The sequence below is a fragment of the Gigantopelta aegis genome, chromosome 14 (assembly GCF_016097555.1).
Source record: "Gigantopelta aegis isolate Gae_Host chromosome 14, Gae_host_genome, whole genome shotgun sequence".
Taxonomy (NCBI): Eukaryota; Metazoa; Mollusca; class Gastropoda; order Neomphalida; family Peltospiridae; genus Gigantopelta; species Gigantopelta aegis.
In genome coordinates, this window is record NC_054712.1 from 58,123,814 (window position 1) to 58,144,065 (window position 20,252).

The 20,252-nt window shown below is 38.5% G+C and overlaps 1 protein-coding gene across 1 annotated transcript in view; it reads left to right on the plus strand.

Annotated features, from left to right (window-relative positions):
* LOC121389362 overlaps positions 1-20,252 on the plus strand; it is a 152,001-nt gene that overhangs the window by 21,142 nt on the left and 110,607 nt on the right. Inside the window, exons 11-21 of the mRNA XM_041520957.1 lie at positions 1,847-1,986; positions 3,612-3,743; positions 5,403-5,432; positions 7,839-7,953; positions 9,508-9,758; positions 10,677-10,791; positions 12,065-12,327; positions 16,420-16,534; positions 17,727-17,923; positions 18,401-18,515; positions 19,964-20,160. Of these exons, the coding sequence (XP_041376891.1) occupies positions 1,847-1,986; positions 3,612-3,743; positions 5,403-5,432; positions 7,839-7,953; positions 9,508-9,758; positions 10,677-10,791; positions 12,065-12,327; positions 16,420-16,534; positions 17,727-17,923; positions 18,401-18,515; positions 19,964-20,160 (1,670 nt within the window). The remainder of the gene's footprint in view (positions 1-1,846; positions 1,987-3,611; positions 3,744-5,402; positions 5,433-7,838; positions 7,954-9,507; positions 9,759-10,676; positions 10,792-12,064; positions 12,328-16,419; positions 16,535-17,726; positions 17,924-18,400; positions 18,516-19,963; positions 20,161-20,252) is intronic.

Consider the following 20,252-nt stretch of genomic DNA (forward strand, 5'->3'; position numbering starts at 1 on the left):
GTGGTGTAGACCAAGGGATGGCCAGTTCCAAGGGGTGGTGTACTCTTCCAAGGGTAGGTGCAGATCAAGGGATCTTGTTCCAGGGTGATGGTGCATATTCACCATCCAAGGGACAGGGTGTAGATCCCACAGATCAACGGTGATTTGATATTCCAGTTGTGGTGCACTGGCTGGAATGAGATCCAAGTGAGAGAGAAATCGGGGTTGTAGATCCAAGTCTGTACACCTACCCAGGGTGAGAGCCGGTAGATCCATGGGAGGTGAGATCCAGGGTGACCAATCCAGCCTGGTGCAGTCCAAGGGGTGGCGCAGATCCAAGGGGTACTACACAATCTTAAATCCACTTTCCTGGTGCAGACAGGGGACCATATAGATGAGGTGTGTGCAGATCCAAGGGTGATTGTGCAGATCCAAACATGTAAATCCAAGGGGTAATGAATAAAAAAAGTAAGATTAAGGGATGGTTAGATCACTGGTGGCTGTGGTGGTTAGATCCAAGGGTGAGACAGATCCAAGGGTGATGGTTTCATATCCAAAGGTATGGTGTAGATTGATGGTGCAGATCCTGATGGTGCACCAAGGGGTTGGATCAACTGCAGATCCAAGGGGTGGTGCAGATCTAAGGGATGGTGCAGATCCAAGGGGTGGCACAGATCTAAGGGGTGATGAAGATCCGAGGGGTGGTGCAGATCCAGGGGGTGGTGCAGATCTAAAGGGTGGTGCAGATCCATGGGTGATGGTTGAGATCCAAGGGTGATGGTGCAGATCCAAGGAGTGGTGCAGATCCAAGGGGTGGCGCAGATCCAAGGGGTGGCACAGATCCAAGGGGTGGTGCAGATCCAAGGGGCGGTGCAGATCTCAGGGGTGGTGCAGATCCGAGGGGAGGGGTGGTGCAGATCCGAGGGGTGGTGCAGATCCAAGGGTGATGGTGCAGATCCAAGGGTCATGGTGTAGATCCAAGGGGTGGTGTAGATACAAGGGTGATGGTGCAGATCCAAGGGGGTGGTGTAGATCCAAGGGATGGTGTAGATCCAAGGTGTATGCTAGTCCAAGGGGTGGTGTAGATCCAAGGGTGATGGAGCAGATCCAAGGGGGATGGTGTAGATCCAAGGGTGATGGTGTAGATCCAAGGGTGATGGTGCAGATCCAAGGGGTGGTGCAGTCCAAGGGATGGTGTAGATCCAAGGGGTTGTGCAGATCCAAGGGTGATGGTGCAGATCCAAGGGGTGGTGTAGATCCAATGGTGATGGTGCAGATCCAAGGGGTGGTGTAGATCCAAGGGGTGGTGTAGATCCAAGGGGTGGTGCAGATCCAGGGGGTGGTGCAGATCTAAAGGGTGGTGCAGATCCATGGGTGATGGTTGAGATCCAAGGGTGATGGTGCAGATCCAAGGGGTGGTGCAGATCCAAGGGTGATGGTACAGATCCAAGGGTGATGGTGCAGATCCAAGGGGTGGTGCAGATCCAAGGGTGATGGTGCAGATCCAAGGGTGATGGTGCAGATCCAAGGGGTGGTGCAGATCCAAGGGTGATGGTGCAGATCCAAGGGTGGTGGTGCAGATCCAAGGGTGGTGGTGATCCAAGGGGTGGTGTAGATCCAAGGGTGATGGTGCAGATTCAAGGGATGGTGCAGATCTAAGGAGTGGTGCAGATCCAAGGGGTGGGCTCGGGCAATAAAAAAATCCTGACACTGGTTTCATAAAATCAGTATGACACACAAGCTTGTATAATGATCTCTATGTCTTGCAATTATATATATCTAGGTAACACACATTTTTATATGTGTACTTCCTTAGTAAGTTGATACACTGTTCATATCAGCTTTATCTGTCCATGTTAATTAACAGCTGTCCAACGTACACCAACCTGCCGGTTAACTGCCGCCTACAAAAGAATCCGGGTAAATGCTGTGCAGAGCCTCACTGTGAATTCAACCAACAGACGGGCAGTTTCATTGGCCGAGGATCCACCAGTGGCATTGGATCTGGTATGTAACACTGACATGACAATATAATTCATGTAAAATCGCACACGCATGCATACATGGGTCATGTATGTAACCTTAGTTACAGGCCGTTACAATTTGCATGAACGGTCATTTCATTTGTGCTTTCAGTGTACAATTTTATTTGGCACAACTGATTTACCATTTATATGAAATCTACCGAATTATCAGTCCTAGTAATATATATATTTCAATTTGAAAAATAAAGATTCAGCAAATAATAGGTTATGCAAATCTTTTCGGCATAGCCTGCATTATAGTAAATATAACCATAACAACTGTCAATTTTTTTTTAATAATGAGTTCCTTGTTCACTCTGATTGAGATGAAGTTGTAATAAAAACAATTATTGATGAATTATTGATGAATAATCACATCTTTTGAGTAATGAGTCCTGACCTTTGACCTAGAAGCTTATGTATATAAGCCTGCATGGCGATGGATTATCCATACAAACTGGTACTAATTCATCAAATTCTTATCAGTTATTTTATTTGAAAGTTATATAATGTATGCGATTAAAATGTAAGAGTATAATCAAATATGGAGTTTAGAAGGATAAACTAATAAACAAAATATAATTTCAAACTCCATGAGCAGACAACTTTCTCAACTATGGGTTAGTATTGACTTTTTATTTTATTATGGTCATTGTTTTTAGAAAACCGGCCTCGGTGGCATCGTGGTTAGGCCATCGGTCTACTGGCTGGTAGGTACTGGGTTCGGATCCCAGTCGAGGCATGGGATTTTTAATCCAGATACCGACTCCAAACCCTGAGTGAGTGCTCCGCAAGGCTCAAAGGGTAGGTGTAAACCACTTGCACCGACCAGTGATCCATAACTGGCCATGGTTTGTGCTATCCTGCCTGTGGGAAGCGCAAATAAAAGATCCCTTGCTGCTAATCGGAAAGAGTAGCTCATGTAATGGCGACAGCGGGTTTCCTCTCAAAATCTGTGTGGTCCTTAACCATATGTCTGACGCCATATAACCGTAAATAAAATGTGTTGAGAGCGTCGTTAAATAAAACATTTCTTTCTTTTTTTTTCTCTTTTTTTTAAAAAGAACACGCAAAAATTAGATATTTTTATTTCCAAAATGCATTAACCTTTTCTTTTTAAGACTAGCCAAATTGAGATAATTGAACACCCCCCCCCCAAAAAAACAAACAAAAAAAACAACAAATATATATATATGTATATATATAAAAAATATACACATTAAAATTGAGACTGATACGAGATATAATTGCCACTTATTAGTCACATATCGGTTCAAGAGGGAACTATAGGTTTCATCTCCATTCTTCTGTCTGTCTGTCTCTGTCTGTCTGTCTGTCTGTCTATCTTTCTGTCTCACATTTAGCTTTCCGGACTATTTTTTTTAACAATGCCTCCGAATACTGAGCTGTGTATGGCTTTATCATGTACTATTACAGATCCAGTTTTACTTTCATGGTATTTTACCCATTTTTGGCCATTGAACTTGGGAGATATGAAAAGTTTTTGGGTGCTGTTGAGAACAATAATTATATTGCTTTATCAGTACTCTCAGGAAGCTTGTTAAACAGTGTGCTACTAAAGAAACATTGTTTGTATCTGTTAAACAGTTCAACATCCAACAGCAGCACCAGCATGTGAAAACGTATTGCCAAACTGCGAACAGTACGGAAAGAGCTCGTGCATTGGCCCGTATGTTGGATGGGCAAAGGGAAATTGTCGCAAATACTGTGACTACTGTGGTAAGTAGGAATGTCAAAGATGGAAATTGGGGTTAGCAGTTAGTACATTAACAGTTAGCTCTTAACAGGGCTGTAAATAGTTTTTACTGGTTATTGATATTGATAAGTATGTAACCTCCCTCAAATGGCTGCGAAATGGTATTTCAGAGCCTTTAGATTTCAAAATGTCCTGGGAGGCATGCTCCCGGACCCTCTAATTTCTTGCACCTTCCATGCTTGTTCGTTTCAAGAATTCATCTGCCCTCCATGAACAAAAAATCCTAGCTATGGACCTGCTTAATGCCATTCCACCTTGAAATGTTCCATTAGTAAATATAAAAAACAAAGCCAATTCTAGCCCATTGTACTGATTGTTTTGTTCAAACAGTAAAAAAAACCCTTTTCTTTTGTACTTAACCTGATCTCAAACAATGGGATATTCCCCCTAGGGATAATAGTCTTGTCCGAACATCCCAACAGCCAATGGGATGGCTTAAAAAACTTCCAATGAGTCCTCTACTTCGTGTTCGGTCATATTTCGCATATTAACCAATAGTATACACACTACAGGAAAAACCCAACAGCACCCCATCTCAATAATGTTCTGGTTAAATGCGAGGTGCTAACGGGTTTCTTCCTGTAGTGTGTGTATTAGTGATCAATATGTCAAATATTTGTTATCAGCAAACTTAAAATTCAGTTTAATAGTTTTTAATGTCAAACATATAGGGCTATTGTTGTTTTAGAGCGGGAATCTTTGCATACCTGGTGGCAGGCAGCAATTCCATGTTTTCGCTGTAGAGTTATCTCTGGCTGAGAGAGCGATCATACATGTAACTGTCCAAATGTCTATCTTTCAAATGGCAGAGTACTTGGACTAGAGTAATGAATGCTAATTACAAAATACAAATACTCAGTTTTGTGTAATTGGCAGGTATAATAACTATTTAAGATTTAGAATACATGTAGATTATTACCCTCGTGTATTTCGGTATCATCAATACCATATATTAGGAATAAAAATTGTATTATGCGAGCCTTTGGCGAGCATAATACATTATTTTTATTCCTAATATATGATATTGACGATACCGAAATACACGAGGGTAATAATCTCTTTATCATATAAGCTCAAGCTTAATACAACATGTTTTTGTAAACTGTACACGCACCTTTAATTCCAGTCCGCCAATACTAGATATTCAAATGACGTAAGAATATGTGGCGCGGTGTATTTTTGAATGGAAATGACAGTTATGCCTAATTGTTTTTGTTTTGTGAACGTTGGACAGCTTTCAGTTTCAAATTGCCATTGAAATGTTTTTATTTGATGACTATGAATGCATACGTCAATCATGGAGTGTCACCCAAGTACGTTTGCTTAAATGTCAATAAACCTAGTGCCGAGACCTCGACTAATTTACATCTAATTTGCAAAGTTATCAAATTCTCAAAGTATGTGATCTGAAAAATATCACATACTTTGATTGCACTGAAAATGTAAGATATTATATGATAAATATATATATGCACACACTGATTTAGTTAATTGAGAGTTAATCATTAACACTAATTACAATTTTTTTTTATAAACATACATGTACAACACTATCCACTCCCCCCCCCCCCCCCCCCGTTTTTCTTCATTGGTGCATTATATTAATTTATTTTGTCTTTCAGTTTCTGGAAATCCAACACCTTCACCGACAGGTATGATTAAAATTAATTTTATTTCACACTACATGTATATATCCAACCCTGCTGGCATTCTTTTTCTTTTCAACTTATTTTCGTGCATATATCCAATTAAGGTTCAAGCATGCTGTCCTGGGCACACACCTCAGCTATCTGGTCTGTCTGTCCAGGACAGTGGGTTATTTGTAAGTTGGTTAGTGGTTAGTGAGAGAGAAGAAGGCTTAGAACTTGCTTTGGGTTGGAGCCGGTACCGGGCTGCGAACCCTGTACCTGCCAGCCTGTAGTCCGATGGCTTAACCACTGCACCACAGAGGCTGGTTTGCTGTCATTCACCATATTATCGAGTGACAGAATATGCTCACCTTTGATAACCACCTGATATTAATAATGCTTTGACAGTGATTCATAAGAGTATGTCTCACTAGTAACTGTCATTGATTCATTGCAGCTTATTTTTGTACTTATATCCAATTAAGGTTCAAGCATACTGTCCTTGGTACACACCTCAGCTATCTGGGCTGTCTGTCCAGGACAGTGAATTAGTTGCTAGTGGTTAGTGAGAGAGAAGTCAGTGTACCCAATGAGTCATTGCGAACCCAGTACCTACCAGCCTTATATCCGATGGATTAACGATGACACCACCGAGGCCAGTCAATACATCCCTTGAACACTGTCTTATACAGAGACGCAGTTTTAATATATTGTCAAACTAGTTGTGGGAATGACAGTGGTATAAATGGAGGGGCTGTGAAAAACGTTTGATTTTGAGGAAATTCTGGTTTACTGATAATCCAGTTTTTTGTATTTCACTGTGTTAGATCACTGTGTTAGATCACTGTGTTAGATCACTGTGTTATTTTGATAGCCAATCTGCTACTTTTTATAAGTTTTAAATTCATGTTCAGTGTTTCTGCCAGAAAGAAATTTTTGGGTATGGCGCTATGGAATTGAATGCAACCACAGTCAACAGTGGGTATTTGGAGGGCCTCCCCCAGAAAGAAAATGGGTTAAATTTAGGGTTAGGGTTAAGAAAATCATACAGTAATGATAAAAATAATTAATTTTGTCAAAAGATTAACTTAAAAAAATAAAATCTGCAAAAACATTTGGGTATGGCACAATATACCCGTTTTACTCTCTGGCAGAAACCCTGCTGTTATTTTGATAGTCCCTCTATTAACCTAAAAAATTTTTTTTACATACATTGCTGATTTATTTTATTTTGGTAGTTCAGCTCATCAAAAATCTGTGAATTAAAACAGTTACATATTTGTGTTATTGTAGTGGCTAGTCTACATGTAACATATATTTTCCTTTGTCAGTCAATCTATGTATTTTCATACACTGTAAATTTGTGTTATTTCGGCAGTCAATTTATGTATTTTCATACACTGTAAATTCGTGTTATTTCGGCAGTCAATCTATGTATTTTCATACACTGTAAATTCGTGTTATTTTGGCAGTTAATCTATTTATTTTCATACCCTGTAAATTCGTGTTATTTCGGCAGTCAATCTATGTATTTTCATACACTGTAAAATCATGATATTTCGGCAGTCATTCTATAAATCTTTGTATTTTTATACATTGTAAATTCGTGTTATTTCAGCAGTCATTCTACAAATCTATGTATTTTCATGTCATAAATTCATGTTATTTTGTTGGTCAATCTATATCATGTACAGGTATTAAGCCTTCAAAGAGGCACAATTATTTTGTAACACTTTGGTGTCGTAATTACTGGGAAACTGCCGTCATTGTTTAAAAGGTGACCACTGGTAGACAATAGAGACAAGGTCGCGTGCCGGTGCAGACAGAGCTAATTACTACATACATTGTTCTTTTGTTCTTGAAATTGCATCCGAAATCTGGAATAGATGCCGTCTGGTTTAGACAGAGTTTTCTTCATAATAAATTGATGGTAGCTGGACGGGGCTTTAAAAGTGTGACAGTTTAGACAGAAATACAGTTTAGATGAATGCTGGTTCACTGTATATGTATTTTTTTATGTCATAATTTTATGTTACTTCGGTGGTCCGTCTATGTATTTTCTGATGTTGTAAATTGATGTTATTCTGGTGGTAATCTACATATTTCCTATGTTGTAACATGTTATATTGTTGGTCAGTCTGTGTATTTTCTGATGTTGTAAATTGATGTTATTCTGGTGGTAATCTACATATTTCCTATGTTGTAACATGTTATATTGTTGGTCAGTCTATGTATTTTCTGATGTTGTAAATTGATGTTATTCTGGTAGTAATCTACATATTTTCCTATGTCGTAACATGTTATATTGTTGGTCAGTCTATGTATTTTCTGATGTTGTAAATTGATGTTATTCTGGTAGTAATCTACATATTTTCCTATGTCGTAACATGTTATATTGATGGTCCATCTATGTATTTTCTTGTGTTACAGATTCATGTTATTTCGGTGGTAAGACGTATCACCAAGGTGATAAGTGGTCCAGTGGCTGTGATACGCAGTGTGTTTGTGAGAATGCCATATATGGTTACTACCGGTGTACTAACACGTGAGTATAGCATGCAATGAATCTGTTAATAGAAAGAAATAATACTTTGTATTATAGATCAAATACTTCACATATGTTGTTTTCGCTTCCAATTTATTGTACAAGTTTATTTTGAGCAAGAATATATACCACTACCTCGAGACTGCGAAGCAATCGAGTGGTAATTATATACTTATGCAAAATGAACAATTTCTCAGGAATAATCATGTTGTTTTTTATTAATTCTAAAACTATGCTTTTTTCATTTGTTAAACTGTCGGTATTTGTTGGTCACAGCATGTAGATTATGGTAGTCCCACTCCCATGGCTAGTGATATATATTCAATGTTGGGTTGGTAAATAACTACTATGCCCGACATCTAGTGAAAAAGAGAGTCAAATGTAGCAGTTAAGTCTATTTTGTAAATATGAATATCCTGACCCCACCCCAATCACCCTAACCACCCCAACTCCCGATGTTAGTGTTTTTAATAGCTATCTCTCTCTTTAGGCAACATATCTGATTATTACTGTTATTTAGTAAAATCGTATTAACTTAACGTAAAGTAGGGATAGTTAATTTTTAATTGTGGCTAGTAAATGTTTAAAATCACTGATCCCTTGGCTAGTGGATTTAAAACAAATATCTAGAAGCCCTGCTTGGTGGCCTGGGTGTGCACCTTTCCAACACACAAGGATCATATTTCACCTCACTCTTCCTTTAACAAGCCTATTTTCTTCTGTCCTTAACAAAGTTGGTGGCCTGGGTATGCACCTTTCCAACACACAAGGATCATATTTCACCTGACTGTTCCTTTAACAAGCCTATTTTCTTCTGTCCTTAACAAAGTTGGTGGCCTGGGTATGCACCTTTCCAACACACAAGGATCATATTTCACCTGACTGTTCCTTTAACAAGCCTATTTTCTTCTGTCCTTAACAAAGTTGGTGGCCTGGGTATGCACCTTTCCAACACACAAGGATCATATTTCACACTAACAAGCCTATTTTCTTCTGTCCTTACTTTGGCCTGGGTACACCTTTTCATATTTCATTGGTGAGTTAGAGACTTTTACTTTTCCATTGGTGACAGAGACCGCGTCAGTTTTTACAATTAGATCAGTGTTAAGTCTAGCTCTGTTGGTTAGAAACTAATGTGTTCAGGCTCATGTGTAGGAAATTGTGAAGGGAGTGGTGGGGGGTCCAGACTGATAAGCAATCTTTTTAAGGGGGGATGGGCTGTGTTCCCCATAAAATACATTTTAAAAAATTGCTTGGAGCAGAGAGTTTCGACTGTCCCCAGCACAGACACCTGAAACTTGGATTATAGATTGTCTGTAGATGTTTAATACAATACAGTTTAAAAATATATTTAAAAAAAAAAAATTATTAATTGTTTTTCAAATACAACTAAATTAATCATGAATGAATGTCCGATCACACATTGTAATTTTTGAATCAAATTAATTAAAAACTGACTCAGTGTATGGTAGATGAGACATTTACTTCTTGTATGAGAGATGATACATTTAATTAATTCTAAGAACTTCTTCTTTTTTCCCTTTCCCATCACAGCTGTCCGGTCTACAACAATCTACCTCTAGGCTGCAAAGCCGAGAAGAAGGCTGGCGACTGCTGTGAGCACGTGACCTGCCCGAACGGATCTTTCCTCTCCTCGACGATCAATCTGAACACCGTCGGCAACGGTGCGGGAATCACCGTGACGGGACCTGGTGGTCATCTGGTGAATGTACTGCCCACTCTACCGTCCGGCGGAACTGTCGCTCCAGGCACTGGTGGAACCGGCATGGTGGCCCCTCAGCTGAGTACGACATATAGCTCTATACTGAAGAGTTCAAACATAGCGGCGGCGGCGGCACTGGTCAGCGGCAGTATAGAGATTATTATACAAGCTTGTGTGTCATACTGATTGTATGAAACAACAAGCTGAGCAAACAAATGATCCCTTGCTGCTGAAGGAAACATGTAGTAGGTTTACAATGGCGGTAGCTGAGCATACAAATGATCCCTTGCTAATTGGAAAATGTAGCAGGTTTTCTCTGAAGACTGTGCGCCACAATTACCAAACGTTTGTCATCCAATAGCCAGTGATTAATTCATCAATGTGCTCTAGTGGTGGCATTAAACAAAACAAATTTTAACTTTCGATCACTATCAGAGACATGCATTCACCCACCTTGCAAAATAGTCCTCGTATGCTGACTGGGGACCATGCATGCCATGCATACTTATAAAACTTTAAAAGTCCAAAGCACAGGTTCAGCAGTGCATAATATATGAGCAAAGTGTCTATGTACTGTCATATTACACACTGCTGACACCACATTGCACGGACTATGCTATAGTATGTCTTTGGCATTTCAACCACATGGTGCTATCTTCACTGTCTGTTTTTTCAAGGGTTGCTAATTAATACAATTGCTTTCTGGCTGGCTTAAGTTATGTATTAGCTCAATTGTACTTTCATTCAAAATAAAGTGTGTATTGTCAGTGCTCACGTGATTAGCCAAACTGGTCAAAAACTTTGCTTTGATCTGCCTGACTCTTAATGTAGAACAAGATGCTGATTTCTTAATTATTAAAATAGAATTTTTGTTAATGATTTTTAATATTAATAATAATAATATGTAGTAATATATAATGATATTGATTATTAGAGGACTGCCCATAATTAAATTGTTTTATTACACATTGATATATCCTTGGTGTATTAATATTTCTAGAGGGCTGCCTATACCATGGTCAGGTTTACGTAATGGGTCAGCGATGGGATGATGGATGTGTGAAGACCTGTGAGTGTGTAAACGAGGACAATGGACTCTACCAGTGTAGAGATAGGTCAGTATATTCCTCATAAAATTAAAGGTGTATTCACACAATGTGACTTACATGCAGTTACTATAATTATGATTATAATGATTTTACGTAATGGGTCAGCGATGGGATGATGGGTGTGTGAAAACCTGTGAATGTGTAAATGAGAACAGTGGACTCTACCAGTGTAGAGATAGGTCAGTATATTCCTCATAAAGTTAAAGGTGTATTCACACAGTGTGACTTACATTTATGATTTTAAGTGATGGGTTTGCAAAGAAATTATGGGTGTGAAGATCTTTGAATGTATATTGGTAATTTATCAGCCAGTCAGCATTTTTAACATTATTATGATCATAAACATATTTGTTTTATCACTATCATCATCTTCATCATTATCATCATCATCATCATCATCATCATCATCAGAATATAGAGTAACATATTTGACAAAATTTATATTAACTAACAAATGATGATGATCATCACCAACATCCTAAGTATAGGTAAATACATTCGACAACATTTTAAGATGTTTTCATTGCATTAATGTCTTATAACATATCATAACACATTTTGTAAAATTGGTGAATCCACAAAATCCTGCAAGTTTAACTGCTGGCAGCTAGACAGCGCTGTCAGAGACAGATAAGTTGCACAAAGACAGCAAACTTGTCAGCAATCAAAATTCCCTGAAATAACATTATGGAGTGTTCAACTCCACTGGAGTTATAAGAATATAGTTGAAAGTGTACTGTTTTCATTTCAAAGCAAAAGTCAATAAACAGTTTAGATAGAGAGCAACCATTATGCAACTTAGACATTGCATGCACCTTTAAAACTGTTTTCTGTTTTAAGATTTCATCAATATGTCATCATCATCATTGTCATCATCAGTATCATCGTTATCAGAAATATAGTTAAATACAGTGACATTTCAATGTCCCATTACCTGTATTCTCAACATTCTCATCAACATCATCATTCTCATCAACATCATCATTCTCATCAACATCATCATCAGAAATACAGATAAATACATTGAGATTTTAATGTTTGATTACATCAAACAAAAAAATCATCGTCGTCATCATCATCATCTTCATCATAAATACAGATAAATATTGACATTTCAATGTCCCATTACATTAAACAACCAAATCATCATCATCATCATCATCATCGGAAATATAGATAAATACAATGAAAAGTTCCTACTGCATTAACCAATCATTATCACAAGGCATTTGTAAAATTTAATGCTTTACATTTGTTAATTTTTGTTTCCTTTAAAAAGATGTCCCCATTACATCAACCAACCTGCGGGATGTACTGCCCTGCGCCCAGACCCCAACGATGCTTGTTGCACAGTGCCTCACTGCCAGGGCTACGTTCCCATCCCGGTGTACAACCAACAGACCCAGAGTGTGGGCGCAGTCAAACCTCCCAGCATGAAGGATCTCATCACAGGAGTGTTCACCATCGACTACACACTCAGATTCAGCGGTGGGCTAGTAGACAAACCAACCACACCAAGCTCCCAGTCCACTGGTGGCATAGGTAATTATTAATCAGTCCACCGGTAACATAGGTAATTATTACTCAGTCCGCCGGTGACATAGGTAATTATTAATCAGTCCACCGGTGACATAGGTAATTATTAATCAGTCCACCAGTGACATAGGTAATTATTAATCAGTCCCCTGGTTGCATAGGTAATTATTAATCAGTCCGCCGGTGACATAGGTAATTATTAATCAGTCCACTGGTGACATAGGTAATTATTAATCAGTCCACTGGTGACATAGGTAATTATTAATCAGTCCACCAGTGACATAGGTAATTATTAATCAGTCCCCTGGTTGCATAGGTAATTATTAATCAGTCCGCCGGTGACATAGGTAATTATTAATCAGTCCACCGGTGACATAGGTAATTATTAATCAGTCCACCAGTGACATAGGTAATTATTAATCAGTCCCCTGGTTGCATAGGTAATTATTAATCAGTCCGCCGGTGACATAGGTAATTATTAATCAGTCCACTGGTGACATAGGTAATTATTAATCAGTCCACTGGTGACATAGGTAATTATTAATCAGTCCACCGGTGACATAGGTAATTATTAATCAGTCCACCAGTGACATAGGTAATTATTAATCAGTCCCCTGGTTGCATAGGTAATTATTAATCAGTCCGCCGGTGACATAGGTAATTATTAATCAGTCCACTGGTGACATAGGTAATTATTAATCAGTCCACTGGTGACATAGGTAATTATTAATCAGTCCACCAGTGACATAGGTAATTATTAATCAGTCCCCTGGTTGCATAGGTAATTATTAATCAGTCCGCCGGTGACATAGGTAATTATTAATCAGTCCACCGGTGACATAGGTAATTATTAATCAGTCCACCAGTGACATAGGTAATTATTAATCAGTCCCCTGGTTGCATAGGTAATTATTAATCAGTCCGCCGGTGACATAGGTAATTATTAATCAGTCCACTGGTGACATAGGTAATTATTAATCAGTCCACTGGTGACATAGGTAATTATTAATCAGTCCCCTGGTTGCATAGGTAATTATTAATCAGTCCACCGGTGACATAGGTAATTATTAATCAGTCCGCTGGTGGCATAGGTAATTATTAATCAGTCCGCTTGTGACATAGGTAATTATTAATCAGTCCGCTTGTGACATAGGTAATTATTAATCAGTCCGCTGGTGGCATAGGTAATTATTAATCAGTCCACTTGTGACATAGGTAATTATTAATGAGTCCACCAGTGACATAGGTAATTATTAATGAGTCCACCGGTGACATAGGTAATTATTAATGAGTCCACCGGTGACATAGGTAATTATTAATCAGTCCACCGGTGACATAGGTAATTATTAATCAGTCCACTGGTGGAATAGGTAATTATTAATCAGTCCACCGGTGACATAGGTAATTATTAATCAGTCCACCGGTGACATAGGTAATTATTAATCAGTCCGCAGTGACATAGGTAATTATTAATCAATCCGCTGGTGACATAGGTAATTATTAATCAGTCCACTGGTGACATAGGTAATTATTAATCAGTCGACTGGTGACATAGGTACATGTAATTATTAATCAGTCCACCGGTGACATAGGTAATTATTAATCAGTCCACTTGTGACATAGGTAATTATTAATCAGTCCACTGGTGACATAGGTAATTATTAATCAGTCGACTGGTGACATAGGTACATGTAATTATTAATCAGTCCACCGGTGACATAGGTAATTATTAATCAGTCCACCGGTGACATAGGTAATTATTAATCAGTCCACCGGTGACATAGGTAATTATTAATCAGTCCACCGGTGACATAGGTAATTATTAATCAGTCCACCGGTGACATAGGTAATTATTAATCAGTCCACTGTCAGTTGAGCAATTTAGTAATATAGCTATGTGTGAGACATCACACGAGTGACACCAAAAGTTATATCCTGCTAGTAGCAGGATATGACTTTGTTTTATCCGTCATCATATTCTGTCAGTAGAAATGGTGGTTGTTTTATCTGCCATCATATTCTGTCAGTAGAAATGGTGGTTGTTTTATCTGTCATCATATTCTGTCAGTAGAAATGGTGGTTGTTTTATCCGTCATCATATTCTGTCAGTAGAAATGGTGGTTGTTTTATCCGTCATCATATTCTGTCAGTAGAAATGGTGGTTGTGTATCTGTCATCATATTCTGTCAGTAGAAATGGTGGTTGTTTTATCCGTCATCATATTCTGTCAGTAGAAATGGTGGTTGTTTTATCCGTCATCATATTCTGTCAATAGAAATGGTGGTTGTTTTATCCGTCATCATATTCTGTCAGTAGAAATGGTGGTTGTTTTATCCGTCATCATATTCTGTCAGTAGAAATGGTGGTTGCAGAATAAATATTTCTAAATAGGAGAGGATTGAAGAATGTGAAAGACTGTGTGTGTGAAATGTTTGGTATGTTGTATGCCAGGCTCTTGTGCAGGACATGTAGTAGAGGAGGTCTAGAGCATCACAAAGCAATGTTTATAGGGAGGTGAGTCGTGCTTTCCTGGAAAATATATTGAACAAATTAAATTGGCTTTGGTGGTGTCGTGGTTAAGCAATCGGACATAAGGCTGGTAGGTACTGCGTTTGCAGTCTGATACTGGCTCCCACCCAGAGCGAGTTTTAACGACTCAATGGGTAGGTGCAAGACCACTACACACCCTCTTCCCTCTTACTAATCACTAACAACTAACGCTCTGTCCTGGACAGACAGCCCAGATAGCCGAGGTTTGTGACCAGGACAGAGTGCTTGAACCTTAATTGGATATAAGCATGAAAATAACTTGAAATGAAATGAAAAAAATTAAAATTGCTTGAGCAGTGAAAGGTTTTAACCCCTGAAACACTCCCCCTGTACATGACCCTGTATGCTCTGGATGCTGAGTGTACAAAGCATGTGTTGGCAGGTCCGATGAACTGACATTTTGGTTACAAAAGTTACATGAAATTTCTGTCAAACTTGAGGGATGCTCACACCCTGTACTCTCCTCCTGTATCTGCTCAGGGACGGGATGTAGCCCAGTGTAAAGCACATGTTGCCAGGTCCGATGAACTGACATTTTGGTTACAAGAGTTACCTGTAATTTCTGTCAAACTTGAGGGATGCTCACACCCTGTACTCTCCACCTGTATCTGCTCAGGGACGGGACGTAGCCCAGTGTAAAGCGCTCACTCGATGTCCTGTCGGTCTGAGATCGATCCCAGTCGGTGGGCCCATTGGGCTATTTCTAATTCCAGCCAGTGCACCACGACTGGTATATCAAAGGGCGTGATATGTACTACCCTGTCTGTGGGATGGTGCATATAAAAGATCCCTTGCTGCTGATCGAAGTGCCGACAGCAGGTTTCCTCTCTCAATATCTGTATGGTCCTTAACCATATGTCTGATGCCATATAACCATAAATAAAATGTGTTCAGTGCGTCATTAAATAAAACATTTCCTTCATTCCTTCCTGTATCTGCCCATGCTCCAAAATATTTAAACTTAAAAACTAAAGATTGTGGCAAAAGCATTCATGTAAATCTGCAGTGTTCACACTGGAACAAATTTTGGTTCAGCCAATTTTCAGATATTTCCTTGAAAACTATTAAAATGTGGTTAATTTAAGGAATATTTTATTAGCCAAAGACAGTTGTCTAGTTTGCCAGTGAATATGATTCTTAGCCAAAACAGCAAAAAATGTCTTAATTTTTAAAAGTATTTAATTTATTCCAAAAAATTGGGCCCATTGTCATAAAACTTTAGCATTCATACTCAAATTGTTTTTAAGTATGTCACATACATGCATGCAATTTGTATGGCATTGACATGGTGTTAAAGTCTCAGGATCTATTAGACAGGGGTGGGAATTCTCCTCGGATCCGCAGTTTTCCTTTCATAGAACATTGCGTTTCCTCTTATTTTAATCGTCCTTGCCCCCGGACCCCTCTAGATTTCCTCTTTTTAACAGTTCACCAGTTCCCAGCCCTGATTAGAGTCTTCAGTCTAGACTAAAGATTTTATAAGCACGAGGCCAGGTTTGTTGAACATATTATATTAACATTGATCATAATGAATACGGTTTTCTTTAGGTTACTGCTCATACAAGAACCATCACTATCAACATGCTCAGCAATGGCAGGACGGATGTGCCTATAACTGTGTGTGTGAGAACGCAGCTACGGGATCCTGGAGATGTGTGGACAGGCAAGAATTTAGTGCTATCAACATAGCCCAGTGGTAAAGCGCTTGCTTGATGCACGGCCAATCTAGGATCGATCCCTGTTGGTGGGCCCATTGGGCCCAGTGAAAACATGCTCGCCTGATACACAGTTGGTCTAGGATCGTTGGTGGGCCCATTGGGCTATTTCTTATTTCAGTCAGTGCACCACGATTGGTATGTCAAAGGCTGTGGTATGTGCTATCCTGTCTGTGGAGATGGTGCATATAAAATATCCCTTGCTACTAATGAAAAATTGTAGTGGGTTTCCTCTCTAAGACTATATGTAAAAATTACCAAATGTTTGACATCCAATAGCCAATAATTAATAATTCAATGTGCTCTAGTGGTGTTGCTAAAGAAAACAAACGTTTCGCTATTGAGAACTCAGAATATTTCAGTTGTTCATCACCTTGTATTTTAATGATGAGAACTCAAACTTACTAACGTAAACATTAGATATTTTATACTCAACATCTATGATGGTTATTTGAAATTTCTTAGATAAGCATTTGGTATAAACCATTGCTGAGAACTTGGGATTTGTTAGATAAGCATTTGGTACAAACCTTTGCTGAGAACTTGGGATTTCTTAGATAAGCATTTGGTACAAACCTTTGCTGAGAACTTGGGATTTCTTAGATAAGCATTTGGTACAAACCATTGCTGAGAACTTGGGATTTCTTAGATAAGCATTTGGTACAAACCATTGCTGAGAACTTGGGATTTCTTAGATAAGCATTTGGTACAAACCATTGCTGAGAACTTGGGATTTCTCGGGTAAACATTTGGTATTTTAATGCGGAGACCACAGCATCATTGAGATAAATATTCGGTATTTCTATATTGGTTATTTGAAATTTCTCAGATAAGCATTTGGTACAAACCATTGCTGAGAATTTGGGATTTCTATGGTAAATATTTAAAATTTCAGTGCTGAGAACTCAACATCTCTGAGATTTCAATCAAACAATCAGTCAATCAATCAATCAATCAATCATTTATTAGTCCCCTACCAGCCCAACTGGAGGGGGCTATAGGTTTCATCTCTCTCTGTCCGTCTGTCTGTATGTCTGTCCATCTGTCCCATATATAGTTTTCCAGATGTTTTTTCCACAATGCCTTAAGATACTGAGCTGAAATTGTGTTTATAGCTTTGTTTTAATTTATTGCTTGCAGATGTAAGAAATTTGAAAACATACCTAAGCCGTGGTGCTGGCTGATTCCTGACCCCCAGGACAGCTGTTGCAAGGTTCCGTTCTGTGACTTCACTGGGAACAAGACTCAGTTCACCGGCAAAGCAAGCCTTCCACCATTCACCTTCCCACCAGTAACCACCCAGCCACCCACCACTCCGTCAACCACACCTAAAGCAGGTACATGTATGTGCAGGGATTCGGAGATCGCTACACATTTTAAAACATTAAACAGTAGTTGCTGATACATTTTCAATTGACTAGAAATATCGCTAATACACATTTTTAATACAAAATGTTATCTGATGTGATTGTGTTCATAGGCTCAGCCTGAAATTAAATTATAGTTCAAGGAAAACGATTATTGTGAAATCCTTTATTTTTGTGGCTTAAAGTTTCATGGTGTTGCTTAAAAACCAGATTTCAGTTGCTGGATCGAAAAGGTAGTTTCATAAATTTGTATTTTATATATAAATTTATATTTTTGGGGATAACTATGTTCATGCTGGTTATACAGTCGCAAAGTGAGTTTTACTGGTGATGCAGTGTGGAGACGGTAAAACAGATATTTGCGACACTTTGTGTTTCATTCCCAACAGATATAAATTAATCTAAAACTGTAAGATAGGATTGTACACGATGTCTTTTCCTTTCCAGCTGTGTGTGTGTACAAGAGCCAGTCGTACTCCAAGGGACAGATGTGGTACGATGGATGCAGTCTGAAATGTACCTGTGACAACCCAGAGCAGGGCTTCTTCAGATGTACAAACAGGTGCTGTACACTGTACATTGACAACTTTTAAACAAAATGATGGTGATGATAAATGAGAGATTATTATATAAGCTTGTGTGTTGTACTGATTTATGAAACGAGTGTTAGGATTTTTGTATTGCTCGAGCGAAAGCGAGGGTAATGCATGAATCCTGACACCAGTTTTGTAAAATTAGTATGACTCACACGCGAGTGTAATACTTAATTTATTATCCATATTATTATTGTTGTTTTCTTTATGAATAACAAGACCCAACTCAAAATGTTTCAGCCACAACTAGAAGGAGAGAACGAAATGACATATTTCAAATGCACAGTCTGAGCTAGGACTGGAGAAGCAACGTCATGTCATGAAGTCGCTTCACAAAATTACACCATTACACTTGTTATTACACATGTGCTTCGTATGATTACTATTAACTTGATTAAGTTGAACCATATGGATAATAATGATATGTATCAACACAGGTCAGGGACTCAGTATTGACATATTTTATAACAGGGTGGGAGTGATAAAGCACTCATTAATGTGCAGTCAGTTTGGGATCGATCCATGTCGGTGGACCCATTGGACTATTTCTCATTTCCGCCAGTGCACCACAACTCGTATATCAAAGGCCGTGGTGTGTGCTATCCTGTGTGTGGGATGGTGCATATAAAAGATCCCTAGTTACTAATGGGAAAATGTAGCAGGCTCTAAGACTATACGAGTCAGAATTACCAAATGTTTGACATCCAGTAGCTGATGATTAATAAATCAATGTGCTCTAGTGGTGTCGTTAAACAAAACAAACTTTATTTTATTATAATAATAATAATTAACGTTGTTGTTTTTTAAATTATTATTTAGTAATACTGTATTAGTAGTGATAGTAGCGTGATTACTATAATTATAATATTTCAGTATAATACTAATACTCTTAATGCTAACAACAGCAATACTAGTAAAGAAAATAACAAGAATAATAGTACTAGCAATAAAATTATAAACAACAACAATAACAACAACAAAAACACCACAACACAACAATAACAACAACAATAACAACACCTAACAATAACAATAACAACACCTAACAATAACAATAACAACACCTAACAATAACAATAACAACACCTAACAACAACAATAACAACTCCTAACAACAACAATAACAACACCTAACAATAACAATAACAACACCTAACAACAACAATAACAACACCTAACTACAACAATAACACATAACAACAACAATACCATACATAACAACCGCAATATAAACAACAACAAAAACTACACTAATAATAGTTTTAAATAAACATTTACCAGGTGTATAACAGGTATGTCATATTTTAAATATTTTCGTTTGCTTTCTTTTTATGACACCCAATAACTGGTGTGTATTTTATGTGCTGGGGTATCGTTAAACATTCATTCATTCATTCATTACTCTGTTTTCCTCCAGATGTCCACAGTACAATGACATCCCTCTGAAGTTCTGCCACTGGGAGCAGGACCCACAGGATCCCAAGTGTTGTCGTATCCCAAAGTGCGACTTTACGCCAACCTCTGGCAGCATGACGGGCCATGGCAACCCCCAGACAGTGCCTCCAGGCTCTTTCTCCGGAACCGGTCAGAATCCAGGCAGTTCCACCAAAATAGGTACTAGTTTTAGCATTGCAAGAGAATGTTCACTTGTGTAATGCTGCATTTATCACAAGTTGTAAATATTGTATTTCCCAATTCACAATTTG